This window comes from Procambarus clarkii, chromosome 13 (assembly GCF_040958095.1).
Source record: "Procambarus clarkii isolate CNS0578487 chromosome 13, FALCON_Pclarkii_2.0, whole genome shotgun sequence".
Taxonomy (NCBI): domain Eukaryota; kingdom Metazoa; phylum Arthropoda; class Malacostraca; order Decapoda; family Cambaridae; genus Procambarus; species Procambarus clarkii.
This window is the reverse complement of record NC_091162.1, coordinates 14,713,472-14,728,240: the sequence shown is the minus strand read 5'-3', so window position 1 is coordinate 14,728,240 and position 14,769 is coordinate 14,713,472. Positions and strand designations below refer to the sequence as shown.

Below are 14,769 nucleotides of genomic sequence, written 5' to 3'. Positions count from 1 at the left end.
GTGTCCACTTTCCAAGAAGCATATCAATAAATGAGAACATTTGTAAAGAAGTATTACCATGAGGCTTCCCGCCCAAAAAGGCAAGAGCTACTAGGTGAGGCTAGATACTTTCAACCTGAAAACGCTAGTAAATAGGACAAAAATTTATAATATGATCACATACAAAACAGTGACAGGAATCGACAAAGTTAACAAGGAGCCATTTTATGAAACCTGCAACTTCAGGAACAAGAGTCCATGGAACACAAATGTAGGAAAAATAGCTTTTTTTGAGCACAAGGCTATAGACAGAGGGAATAAAATGCATGAGAAGTTTGTGCATGCCAAAACCACCACAAAGCATCACATGACTTATATTAACTTTAAAAAAGTTGTATAATACCTGTATAAGTTATATAAATTTTTAATAACGAGTGGAATGATTATAAGTCATATTATAGGCCTATATAATTATATAAGACTATAATATAACGTTTCCTTCCCCTCGTGTAACTAGACTGAGAGAGTGTGAGAGACACGGGCGAGGACACTCACCTCTGGGCATGCCGCAGGGCGCCTGGGTCCTGAAGGAGTCGAGGAAGTCGAGGTTATACTTGCGGGCGGGCGGGAAAGTTAGAGCCACGTGGGCCTCACACACCCCGGCCACCGCCGCCACCACCACCACCACCAGCCTCGCTAACATCTCCCTCCTCATCTCTTACCGCATTACACTGAAAAAATCAAATGGGGGAAAAATCATGATTAGAAACAGGAAAGTTGATAATGTTCCAACTCTTCTCTACATCACTTTGCATTTGTGAGGATTAAAATCTATCAAGTAGGGGAGCTGGTAATGTAATTGCCGTCACAAATTACATAATTACATATTACAACCAACAGCATTTATGCACCCCACATATTCCGATAACTCATATTCCCCTCCCCCAGCAACTCCCCCACAAGCTTCTGCGTCACCCCTGCTCTCCCCCCTGAAAAAAAAATCCAGCTACCCCCTTGTCCCCCCCTCCCCCACGCACATGCACTGGTGTCATTCTCCATTTATTGTCATACCATGCACGGCTCCCCGTTTTCTATGACAACACAAACAGTCGTCTGAGCATTACTGGAGTTACTCAAGAGGTTACACAGGGGTCACGGAGATTACTAAAGAGATCAGCCATCGGAGTCACATAACCATATGGAGCATGACTCAGCTTCCCCCCCCCCTCCTCCCCCGCGTAATTCATACTCACCACACAGTACCACTGAGATCATTAGCATCATTATTTATCATTAAACCATAACTACGCCACCAACTCAACCTCTAACAGCCCAATCACAGCCGCCAATTACCCAACAGCCAAACCGCTGCAGTGACGCAGCACATTTTTGAATGGCTTCGAATAACGGTCACTGAAAGCACGTGGAGCTCCAATTCAATTTCACAACATGTTTATGCAAATATATATAATTGGTGGTCGTCGTCCCTTCAATTTCTAGTGTGTGGTCTGGTCAACATATATAATTGGTGTCTAGCGTCAGGGATTTAACGACTCGTTCCATGTGGGATTTGATATAAATAAGCAAATAAAGTGCACAGAGGTATGAAATAAATCATGAAAAAGAAATCCTAGATAAGTTGAAACTATAATGTTATAGTTTCACACAATAATGTTCATCAAGTATTTCAAGTTTCATTTTCCTTCATGGTCATTCGTTTTCATACACACACACAAAATATAGTATATATATATATATATATATATATATATATATATATATATATATATATATATATATATATATATATATATATATAAATAAATATATATATATATATATAAATAAATATATATATATATAAATATATATATATATATATATATATATATATATATATATATATATATATATATATATATATATATATATATATATATATATGTCGTACCTAGTAGCCAGAACGCACTTCTCAGCCTACTATGCAAGGCCCGATTTGCCTAATAAGCCACGTTTTCATGAATTAATGTTTTTTCGACAACCTAACCAAACCAAACTTTTTCGGCTACCAAACCTAACCTAACCTATAAAGATAGGTTAGGTTAGGTAACCTAACCTAACCTATAAGGTTAGGTAACCTATAAGGTTAGGTAACCTAACCTAAACCTAACCTAACCTATAAAGATAGGTTAGGTTAGGTTAAGTAGGGTTGGTTAGGTTCGGTCATATATCTACGTTAATTTTAACTCCAATAAAAAAAATTGACCTCATACATAATGAAATGGGTAGCTTTATCATTTCATAAGAAAAAAAATTAGAGAAAATATATTAATTCAGGAAAACTTGGCTTATTAGGCAAATCGGGCCTTGCATAGTAGGCTGAGAAGTGCGTTCTGGCTACTAGGTACGACATATATATATATATATATATATATATATATATATATATATATATATATATATATATATATATATATATATATATATATATATATATATCTTATATATTTTATCTTATATATATATATATATATATATATATATATATATATATATATATATATATATATATATATATATATATATATATATATATATATATAAGACAAAAAGGAACACGATTAAATTCGAGCATCTTATTTAATTAAAACAGTTGCTTTTCAATTAAAATCCATAACGTTTCGAGTACTTATTAGTATTTATCATCAGATCTAAGATACAGAAAAATCGAATTAAAATTAACAAAGAGCTTATTCTGAACAAATGATTACACAATAAGACACGAAAATGACACCAATTATTACAAAGAAACACAAGAAAAGGAACAATACAAATGTCAACTTACGTAATGAACTGTACAAACATACAACTCGGTAGCCTAACAGCCTAACATTAGGCATTATTGCGTAACAGCTGTCTGAGATATAAAGGTTCCATAATTCGCAGGTAAGACTGACCATTCACGCAAGAGTCTAAAATTTTAAAGTCGGACTCCTGTACACAATGACTACTTTCAGATTTAGAGTATATTGGTCCATCATCCCGGACCTAGGTTCGAACCCTCATCACAGCCCTTGTGGATTTGTTCACTCCTCTCAAGAATCACATTCACTTTTTATGAGATGCAATTGTATACTATGTTGTTAATCCGCGCATATTTCATTGGCGTTATTATATTCCTTAATTTGTTTTTAGTTTCCCTTGATGTGTGTTTTTTGGTGCACTCTTTGAAGTAGGATATTCCTTGTAATTATCTATTTAATTCTGATACTGAATATAACAATTGTGTGTCTATTATTTTATAATATTTGGGTTTCTTTATAATGTGTGGCATGGGGGGGTAATTCCATAATGATTTATTTAATTCGGTTTTGAATAGAATCTTTGAATCTTTAGGATCTTAATGGTGATTTTTATTTAGTCCTTATTGTTAATTGTGAATGTTACGAAACCTTACTTTGTTTGATCATTACATAAGTTAATATTTTTTTTGTGTGTGTGTGTGTTCTTTTTAAATAGTCATTTTCGTCTATTATATCTAGCTGTAGTGACTCGAGATAAACTTTATTATGCGATTATATCTTTGTTGTGGTGTCTATCTTGTAAATTATTTATTTATATATATATACAAGAAGGTACATTGGGATTGTGAGGATACATAATATGGTAATTACAATCTTGTAAAGCCACTAGTACGCGCAGCGTTTCGGGCAGAGCTAATAATTAAATAACTGTGTCGGGTTGACAACGTTCATCTCAGTAAACTGTTGGCTTTTATTTGACTTTCACTCAGTCTATTAAAGTGGTATCTGCTGGAGGGCAGGAGTGCCAATGAGTGCCAGTCACTGAATGGGAGGAAAGTCTACACCACTTTTTTTCCATTTGTTTTTCCTTTCCCGCCATTAGACCCTTGAAGCCTGCTAGTATGAGGTACCTGGAGCCTTCTCTTGAGATGATTTCGGGGCTTAGTGTCCCCGCGGCCCGGTCCTCGACAAGGCCTCCACCCCCCCCCCCAAGAAGCAGCCCGTGACAGCTGACTAACACCCGGGTACCTATTTTACTGCTAGGTAACAGGGGCATAGGGTGAAAGAAACTCTGCCCATTGTTTCTCGCCGGCGCCCGTAATTGAACCCGGGACCACAGGATCACAAGTCCAGCATGCTGTCCGCTCGGCCGACCGGCTCCCCCGGGGGGAGGGGTTGCAACATTCTGCCATGAGGCTACTGTCATTATTTCCATTACAAGATATAATCTCTTTTGCTAAAACTTTACAAGAAGAGTTTTAGGTTTCAAGTTATCGTGATGAGGCTTTTGTTTCATATTCTATTTGCAGCATTGTGCACATGCTGCAAATAGAATTCTATTGAAAGGTAACTTGCAACAATGATCATTATCACCATCACTTGAACCACCTTGTGATTACCTTGTTATGCAGAGCAATTATAATTACATGATACCCAACGGAGTGTAGAAGAGCTAAATAATTACTGTTGTATATATAAATTGATATCACGTTAACTGTGCGAGATCACGCAATGAACTGGACCAGAGGACTTAATCACACACACGCACGCACACACGCATGCTCGCACGCAAGCTCACACTCCACATACAGTTTCAATTGTAGATATGACAAGAGCCCCAATAGTCTCAGGAATTTGTACACCAGTTAATTGACAGTGGAGCAGCGGGACCAAAGAGCTGAAGCTCAACCTCCGCAAGCACAATTAATGGAATACACACGTACACGCTTCACCGTCAGTCCTGGCAGCATTATGAATATACACCCGAGCGGCTACTGTGAGAGAAATACACTGCATGTATTATTTTGTGGTATAATTTATGCAGGGAAGACGACACGCTATGAACCTAACCTAGTTCCCTTCCTCTAGTGCTAGTATACATGGGTACACACCAACACTGATCCCTGAGTGATACTTGTTATTATCTCTCTCACTCTGTCTCTGTCTGTCTCCCACTCTCTCTCTCTCTCTCTCTCTCTCTCTCTCTCCCACTCTCTCTCTCTCTCTCTCCCACTCTCTCTCTCTCTCTCCCACTCTCTCTCTCTCTCTCTCCCACTCTCTCTCTCTCTCTCCCTCTCTCCCACTCTCTCTCTCTCCCTCTCTCCCACTCTCTCTCTCTCCCTCTCTCTCTCTCCCACTCTCTCTCTCCCACTCTCTCTCTCCCTCACTCTCTCTCTCTCCCTCTCCCTCGTACTCATTTATTACAAATACCGTCTATAGCCCTTACATTCTTTAATTACTATTACCTCCATTCTTTAATTACACTCCCTCCCCCCCCCCTCTCCCCTCCCCCTACTTCACCACCTCCCTGGTCATTATGTGCTTTACTCCCCTCGTAATCATTACTGGTTATCGCCCGGGGTCATCATCAGCAACACTCTTCAACACTTACCAGTGATCAAAGGTAGACGTACGACGCCCCCGGGGGGGGGGGAAGCTTGGAGAACCCTGCAGGTATAGCTTACCAGGGGACGGCAACCCCCAGACAATCTGGGGCAACAACAGGAGGGTATAACAACAATAGTGGCTAACAGGACAAAGTTTCAGCCCCGCTCCTGTGCCAGGTAAGTCCATTACGGGCTCACCATAGCCCGTGCTACTTGGAACTTTTAGTTCCCAGTAGCTGAATCTTAAACAACAACAACAGTGGCTAACAACAGGCAGAGCAACGGGTACAACGGGGACCAACACACAGGTGCGAACAGGGGGACCCGAAGGGAAGGGAGCTCTTAGGGTAAAGCGCCAAGGCATTTCGACTGTATAGCACTGAAAAGCGGTCAGGATAAGGATGTGGGATGGGACGGGGGGAAAGGAATGGTGCCCAACCACTTGAACGCTCGGGGATTGAACGCCAACCTGAATGAAGCGAGACCGTTGCCCTACCGTCCAGCCCAAGTGGTTGGGCAACAGGGGACCGAGTGATCCAGAGAAACGTACAGGAAATTAAATACAGGCAGGAACAACAACACGACATTCAAACACACAATACCCCCCCCCCTCCATGCACACAATAATCACCCCTCCCCCCCCCCTACACGCACGCACGCACGCACAAACTAAGGTATTATTTACAGCGTAACGCCCCGGAAAAGCTGTATTGTGAGTCATTACGTCACGCGGGAACCACCCAAACCATCGCCCTTAACAGACTATGCAGGCGATGAGTCACAATAACGTGGCTAAAGTATGTTGACCAGACCACACACTAGAAGGTGAAGGGACGACGACGTTTCGGTCGGTCCTGGACCATTCTCAAGTCGAAACGTCGTCGTCCCTTCACCTTCTAGTGTGTGGTCTGGTCAACTTAACACGCGGTGGTGAGTGTGATGAGTCAGCACCGAGGACCAGTTAATCTCCAGCTCTAGATATGAAACATCATCCTACAAATTAGTCAATTAACCAGGCATTAAATATCAAATACGAACACCTCCAGTTTCACTGAATTTGAGTTGCCTCCGCAAATCAAGAGAAACAATAGGCAGAGTTTCTTTCACCCTATGCCCCTGTTACCTAGCAGTAAAATAGGTACCTGGGTGTTAGTCAGCTGTCACGGGCTGCTTCCTGGGGGTTGGAGGCCTGGTCGAGGACCGGGCCGCGAGGACACTAAAGCCCCGAAATCATCTCAAGAAGATAACCTCCGCTAGTATGGTTTATTCTACTGTGCAAATTGCTTGTAGGTGTCCCAAACGAGGAGACCTGGTCGACGACCGGGCCGCGGGGACGCTAAGCCCCGGAAGCACCTCAAGGTAAGGTAGTTAAGAGGGCAATATCGGTCTTGTCTTGAAGGCTCTGGATACTCTTTGTGTGTCTTTGTAAGACTTCTCCGCCGTTGTTGTCTTTGTTTTAGATTCAGCTACTTAGAACAAAAATTCCAAAGTAGCACGGCCTATGGTGAGCCCGTAGTGGACTTACCTGGCACAGGAGCGGGGCTGTAACTGACTTCTCCGTCGCTTTTAACACGCCTATATAGTACCTCAAGCACACGTAATTTACACATTTACACAAGCACACTTTTACACATTGTATATATTATATATGTACTCACTTAGTGAATATGTACTTATGTATGTGGGTGAGTATATGTACTCACCAAGTATGTGTTCATATGTGTCCATATTAATCCATGTGCTCAGTTTGAAATGTAGATATGATAGAGCTCAAGAGGCTCAGGAATCTATACACCGGTTGATTGATAGACCAAAAAAGAGGCGGGACCAAAGAGCCGAAGCACAATTAAATAGAGTACCGTTACAGCTCTTCACACATTTAGCGCCAATAACACCACCGACACGCCCATCGCCTCTTAACGTTTCTATCCCAACAGTTTCCTGATCCACAAACCGTCTCCTTAAATTCCGCTGCAATGTTCTTGCCTCATTACGGGCTATTCATGCCCGTGCCACCTCTTGGGTGGCTTAATCTTCATCAATCAATCAATCTTGTCTCAAACTGACATAGCACCGCTCCTGTGCCAAGTAAGTCCACTACGGGCTCACCATAACCCGCGCTACTTGCCCCATGCCTGTGCCAGGTAAGTTACGGGTTCACCATAGCCCGTGCTATGGTGATTCAGCTACTTGGAACAAGTTCCAAGTAGCTGAATCTACAACAAGAACATTCTTGCTTCTTATGTTTTGGGGAGAAAGTACCTGGTTGATACCTGGTTGATGGGGTTCTGGGAGTTCTTCTACTCCCCAAGCCCGGCCCGAGGCCAGGCTTGACTTGTGAGAGTTTGGTCCACCAGGCTGTTGGTCCTGGTAGTGAGCGTTGACCCGGACGCTTGGCAGCATGTACTGCGGTCAAGAGCCCGGCCCAAGCACACGAGAGAGAGACAGAGAGAGAGAGAGAGAGAGAGAGACAGAGAGAGAGAGAGAGAGACAGAGAGAGAGAGAGAGAGAGAGAGAGAGAGAGAGAGAGAGAGAGAGAGAGAGAGAGAGAGAGAGAGAGAGAGAGAGAGAGAGAGAGAGAGAGAGCGAGACAGAGAGAGAGAGAGAGACAGAGAGAGAGAGAGAGAGAGAGAGAGAGAGAGAGAGAGACAGAGAGAGAGAGAGAGAGAGAGAGAGAGAGAGAGAGAGAGAGAGAGAGAGAGACAGAGAGAGAGAGAGAGACAGAGAGAGAGAGAGAGAGAGAGAGAGAGAGAGAGAGAGAGAGAGACAGAGAGAGAGAGAGAGACAGAGAGAGAGAGAGAGAGAGAGAGAGAGAGAGAGAGAGAGAGAGAGAGAGAGAGAGAGAGAGAGAGAGAGAGAGAGAGAGAGAGAGAGAGAGAGAGAGAGAGAGAGAGAGAGAGAGAGAGAGAGAGAGAGAGAGAGAGAGAGAGAGAGAGAGAGAGAGAGAGAGAGAGAGACAGAGAGAGAGAGAGAGACAGAGAGAGACAGAGAGAGAGAGAGAGACAGAGAGAGACAGAGAGAGAGAGAGAGAGAGAGAGAGAGAGACAGAGACAGAGAGAGAGAGAGAGAGAGACAGAGAGAGAGAGAGAGATAAGACAAATGGAGTATGGGACACCCTTCTCGTGACACGAAAGACACAAAAAGATATTAGGCACGAGGCCAAGATAATGATCTGAGTAACGCAAGTGTTCCCTGGACAGACACTCCATCAGCCAGGGGCAGGAGCCAGGGGGGGGGGTGGAGCTAAGTGAAAAAACAAGGGAAATAATCCAGGAGAGGGAGAGAGAGGAACAAGGGACACACAAAGAAAACTCGGGGATTATTAAAGAAAATTGAATAATGATATGTTTGAAACACGCTTGAAGTGATTAACAGGTTGTATATTTTACATGTTTAGATGGTATGAGATATGAACCGCCTCTGTCTCTCTTTCTCTCTCTCACACACACACACACACACACACACACACGTCCGTCCGTGTTTCCTTCAGAAACTTGGATAAAGGAGCTTTACGGGCCGTATGCACAGCAAACGTGAGACCAACGCTTCAATGTGCATCCCCAGCGTGGTACTCTTACCTAAAAAAATGTAAAATTGTTGTGGTGACGTGCGTAGACTTGGGATCAAAAAACTTCTGGTCACAAAAGGTGTCCAGCAGCTGGAGACCCTCATAAAGACTGTCAAGCAGTATCCGCCCCCCCCCGCGATAGCAGCCTGACGATTAAATGCGACCTCAGAACACTGAAAAGATTTACTGAACAAAAAATTGTACCACTTAGGGGCTATTCATGCCCGTGCCACTTCTTGGGTGGCTTAATCTTCATCAATCAATCAATCGACGGAGAAGAGTCCTCTTCCAAGTCTCTGATTTATTATTATTATTTTTTAATTTTGCCTGGTACATTGAGAAGGGAAAAGTGGTTTGTAATTTACACACAGAAATCACAATAAGTGATTTCTTATTCTTATAAGTGATAATAAATAAAAACTTCTGTTGGTTTGTAATTTTCTGTTTGAGCTGAAGGGTTTACCTCGCTAATGGATTAATCTGATGGTGGCATTTTTGGAGGATGTTGGAAATAGTCCAGATGCAAGAATTACATTTAATATTGGTGTATATTGATGGACTGCAGTCATTGGAAGGTTAATTAACACCATTTTGTTTATTTTGCTAATACCCAGTGACTTGTTCCTCAAGAGGAGGGTTGATTTTTTTGGATCTCTGAGGACATGCAGGCGATGAGTCACAATAACGTGGCTGAAGAATGTTGACCAGACCACACACTAGAAGGTGAAGGGACGACGACGTGTCGGTCCGTCCTGGACCATTCTCAAGTCGATTGAGAATGGTCCAGGACGGACCGAAACGTCAACTCTCTCAGGACATCGTAGGCGGGTCTGTTCCTTCTGGTGAGTGTCATGATCTCGGCCAGGGGGGGGGAGAGGTCGTCTTGGTGGTGGTGGCACGTCCCAATAACGACTGTGCCTTTAGTCCTGGAGTTCAATTGCCACGGTGTTTTCCTGAGAATGATCTTGAGATTTTTGCGTAGTAAATTGATCTTGGCAGCATCATAGCTCACAGCTCCATAGTTACAGCTCAGTCTATAGAAGCTCCATAGTCACAGCTCCCGGCTCTGAGAACCTGGTAAGTTTTCTACTTGAATATTTGAATATCTTTATCTTTTCTCTTCTCTTTTTTCCATGGCTGTTAATGGGTATTATATCTGGCTCTATACATTGTGTTCTATTATTTGTTGTGACTAGCTGGCTCTGTCGAAACTCTTAAATCTGATTGTGGGCGTCGGTATAGGCACTTCCCCACCACAGAGAGAGGGGGGGGGGGAGGGAGGGTACACAAGGAGCTTCACAGTCAAGCTGCTCACTAAACTCACTCCTCAAACATCCTCCTCGTCACACAACTCTTGACCAATACTCCTCACCTGCCTGCTCCTGCTCTCCTCCTCACCATCCTGGGCGCTGATACAAGGCACCAACACTGCCTCTCACTCCGTGACTTACTGGCCACAACTTCCTGCCACACTCAGCACGCTGCTCCTGTCATGACTGTCAGGCGAGGCAGCTGACATGCAGCTGACGACACGTCCGTCCTCCTGGCCGAGGGAAATGATGACTGCTTGAGTTTCCCGCCGGTGTTTGGGGGCCGTTCCGCTCACACTCCGACAAAAGACAATGTGCTCGGTGCCTGGACGCGGTTCATTGTTACACATTACAAAAGCAGCAGAACATGGAGCTGGAATTAGTTCGTGATTAGTCCAACAGAGCGGACAGCATCCCTACAGCCGCGCCGCCGCCAAATGGTACCTTACCTTGAGGTTACCTTGAGATGGTTTCGGGGCTTGGCGTCCCCGCGGCCCGGTCCTTGGCCTGGTGGACACGATATGTTATCGAATACGTCTCCCCTATATATATCGAATACGTCTCCTCTATATATATCGAATACGTTATCGAATACATCGAATACGTCTCCCCTAGACCTGACTTACCGTAGTCGGGGACAGGAAGTGTTAGGCTTGTCTAGGTCCATCTGGTGTCCTCGGGTATGACCTTTTCCCAGGATGCAACCCACAACAGTTACCTAACTCCCGAATACCTATTTACTGTTAGGTAAACAGAGGCATCAGACGACTCCGCCCTGCCGGAAATGGCACCCGGGACTTCACAGCCGTGAATCAACAGCGCAGACCACTGCGCTACAGAGTTAATTGTGAAAACCTGACACACACACACCCTGTCCACGTACACACCCATCCTGGCTACACACACACACCCTAGACACGTACACACACGCAGGATACTTACACAAACCCTAAAAGCCGTCATGTTTAAGGAAAGATCTAGAGATTTCGCAAGTGGATACATAAATGCTGTAACGGAGGTTACAGTGTGAAAGTACAGGAGGCGGAAGATGAAAACACAAAATGGGGCGCCGCTGGGGTCTCCGCGGGCCACCACAGGCAGGTCGAGGCGGTAGTTACAGAGAGCACTTGGTAAGACTGCTGGACTGTGCTGTCTGTACACCGATTTGCCTGCCTTGATGCACGGGTCTTGTGAAACTCTGGCTTACTTCAATGGTTACCTTTCCACGACCCGAGGGATGTGTGTACTCATCTACTTGTGCTTGCGGGGGTTAAAATTGAAATAAGTTTATTGAGGTAAAATACACACAAAGGGATGAGGTAGCTCAAGCTATCCTCACCCCGTTCAGTACATCGTGTTAATACATACATAGACACACACCACAAACAATAAACATATTACCAAACATTCTGAGATAAACATCTACATTTCCACCTTTACACAAGTACCTTGCGGGGGTTGAGCTCTGGCTCTTTGGTCCCGCCTCTCAAGTGTCAATCAACTGGTGTACAGATTCCTGAGCCTACTGGGCTCTATCATATCTACATTCGAAACTGTGTGTGGAGTCAGCCTGCATACTGTGTGTGTGTGTGTGTGTGTGTGTGTGTGTGTGTGTGTGTGTGTGTGTGTGTGTGTGTGTGTGTGTGTGTGTGTGTGTGTGTGTGTGTGTGTGTGTGAACCAAATACGCTGCCAGGCAGGCGGGCCACACCCTGGAGCCACACTCCAGTAGCCTCAGCCAAGGGCGTAAACATATATAGAATATTTTTTATATTACACAATAGCAATCTCAAATAACAAAAATATTATTATTATTATGTATCACGTACATAGGATTAAGCTATATGTTTCTGTCGCGCTAGTGATTATTTCCCTCTAGAGCACGCTGGCGAAATATTTCGACACATGAGCTATAGAAGAGAGTGAAGCGTTCTTCGATAAAAGCTTCGAACCAGGCAACTGATCCCATGCAATTTTTGCTAAAGACGGAGCCCCACAGCCAGGCTTCATCAAGTATTTCCGCAACCACTTAAGAAACCTGTACGTCTATTTTTGTTTACATGTATTAAACAGTTTATGAGCTCCGAAGCACTACGAGGTCATTTATAACAAGAATAATCTTGGGTTGTGAAGCTTCGTAACTCGTAAACTGTTTAATTTGTGCTGCCGTGATTACTGAATGATGTTCAGCTTTCGTAAGGCGTTGCGTCAATGCTTGATTCATTGCGATAACTACTTGATTGGTCGTCCGTGAGATAACCAAGGCTGGCATGTGCGGGATTAAGCCGGCGGCCTTGTCTGGGAAGACACAAGTTGCAGTTGAAGGCAATTCATTAAACAGTTTTAAGCGAAAATCTTGTAAATACGAAGAAGTAACTATTCCATTGAAAGACGGATAGCTATAAAAAGCGGGGCTTAGGAGCTAGCGCCCGAGCCTGCCAGCACATCTAGGAGAGTGTGTGGACACACTCACCGTTACACTGACCAAAGTCCTCAACTACCCAGGTAGGTAACCTACTGACCCTCTACATTCCTCACCACCCCCCCCCCCTACCCCAGCAACCATCCCCTCCTGCCCCCCCCTCCCCCCTTCGACCATCTACCCCTCCGCCCCTCCCTCCCAGCAATACCGACGGCCCCCTCCTCCCCTTCAGGTAATCACGGGTAATCACACTTGAAGTAAGCTCACCGCAGGCGGGGCCTAACATGATGGAGGGAACGGGGAGAAAGGACGGCAGGGAAGGGAGGGACGAGGGAGGGGACGAGAGAGGGACGAGAGAGGGAGGAGGGAGGGAGGAGGGAGAGCACCAACAGGTGGATCAGTAAACAACAGTGGCTCTTGACACGCGTCAGGCACCTCACACCTTGAAAATAATACCACATCGATGTCTGGCAACGTTACACATAATGGTGCTATACCAACCCGGACCGAAGGTGGCGGTGCTGTCACCCCCGCTCAGCACACGCAGCAAGACAAGTCCCCCGTGGCACCCCCTCCCCCCAGCTGCTGTGACTACCAGAGCGCAAGAACCCTGTAACAATGACACAATGAGTCCCACTAACAATGACGCTGTCAAACCCGTGCCAGCAACGGTCAGCCTGGAGCAGATGAGCGGCCCCGGTAAAGATGTGGGTGGCCCACTCCTAGCGTGATGATGGCAGCTCTCAACACTACTTGCACCAAATGTTGCAAACTCGGACCCTCGTCGAAATGTTACGAACCCGGCAGAGTGCACTCCAGGATAGCATGAACAACATGCAGAACCCGGAAGAGGAAGTCATTCTACAGCGCGAGAAGACTGAAGACTACTTCGTTATGGCGCTAAGGTACCCAAGAGGGAAGGCACCTTAGCCCTGACCTCCGCCCACTTAACACCTACACAACAAAGCCTCACAACAATAACAAGGCAGAAAACAGTCACCCATATTAAGAGAACTGTGAAAAATGCTGACCAATGAGGGAATAATGATTAAGTTCCTGTTGCAGGCGAGGAGTCACAATAACGCGGCTGAAGTATGTTGACCAGACCACACACTAGATGGTGAAGGGACGACGACGTTTCGGTCCGTCCTGGACCATTCTCAAGTCGATTGTCTTCAATCGACTTTCTCACAATCGACTTGAGAATGGTCCAGGACAGACCGAAACGTCGTCATCCCTTCACCTTCTAGTGTGTGGTCTGGTCAATAAGTTCCTGTTAATTACCTCTCATGCTGGGATCTGTGGAAATCAACGAAATGTGCAGGTTGCCGAGGGCGCCACTAGGAGACTCCCCAATACTTCACCCCAAAGACTCTTGCACGCTGGTACAAGGCAGCTGGCTAACAACCTCATCCATTATGGCCCGAGAGCAGGTGGTTGAAGGGGAATAATTTGTGATGACAGTAAAGCGTCTTGGATTCAAGTACCACTAGAAATTCGGGATGGAAACGACAGGTGAGAGTTAGAGAATCTGCGGCGCGGGAAATGAACAGCACTGGAGCCCTGCCTGAGACACTGTGCCCATCTAAGACACATAGAAGCACGTGTGGTCAATATTTCCCACACTGCACAAGAACAAGAAGCACGTGTGCTCAATATTTCCCACACTGCACAAGAACCTTCTATATGTCAAACATGAACTCTGTTTTAAACAATATTCCCTTACTTTGTGCTCGCAAGATAACGAGAGTTTGAAGGTTAGTTTGTTAATACTAATATACTAACCTACTAATAACTAACCTACTAATAACATGTTAATCTCCTTGTTTGAGACAGTTAAGTAACAGCTGCATCTGGGTACAGGTGACAGGATGAACAACCTGGGAGTTATTCCTAATGGGGTGGGGGGGGGGAGGTGTTATGAATGCTGCTGAGGCAGTTGTTGTTGTTATAGATTCAGCTACTCGGAACAAGTTCCAAGTAGCACGGGCTATGGTGAGCCCGTAACTTACCTGGCACAGGAGCGGGGCAAGTAGCACGGGCTATGGTGAGCCCGTAGTGGACTTACCTGGCACAGAAGCG

At 44.8% G+C, this 14,769-nt stretch overlaps 1 protein-coding gene across 11 annotated transcripts in view; it reads right to left on the bottom strand.

Annotated features, from left to right (window-relative positions):
- LOC123757133 (nahoda) overlaps positions 1-14,769 on the bottom strand; it is a 290,479-nt gene that overhangs the window by 95,482 nt on the left and 180,228 nt on the right. For 10 of the 11 annotated variants that reach the window (XM_045740555.2, XM_069323679.1, XM_045740557.2 and 7 more), the window contains one exon: positions 535-710. In XM_045740555.2, coding sequence (XP_045596511.1) covers positions 535-694 — 160 coding nt within the window. In that variant the 5' untranslated portion in view covers positions 695-710. Of the gene's footprint in view, positions 1-534; positions 711-10,329; positions 10,449-14,769 lie in introns of those variants that run through there. The other variant, XM_045740559.2, reaches the window with a different exon arrangement.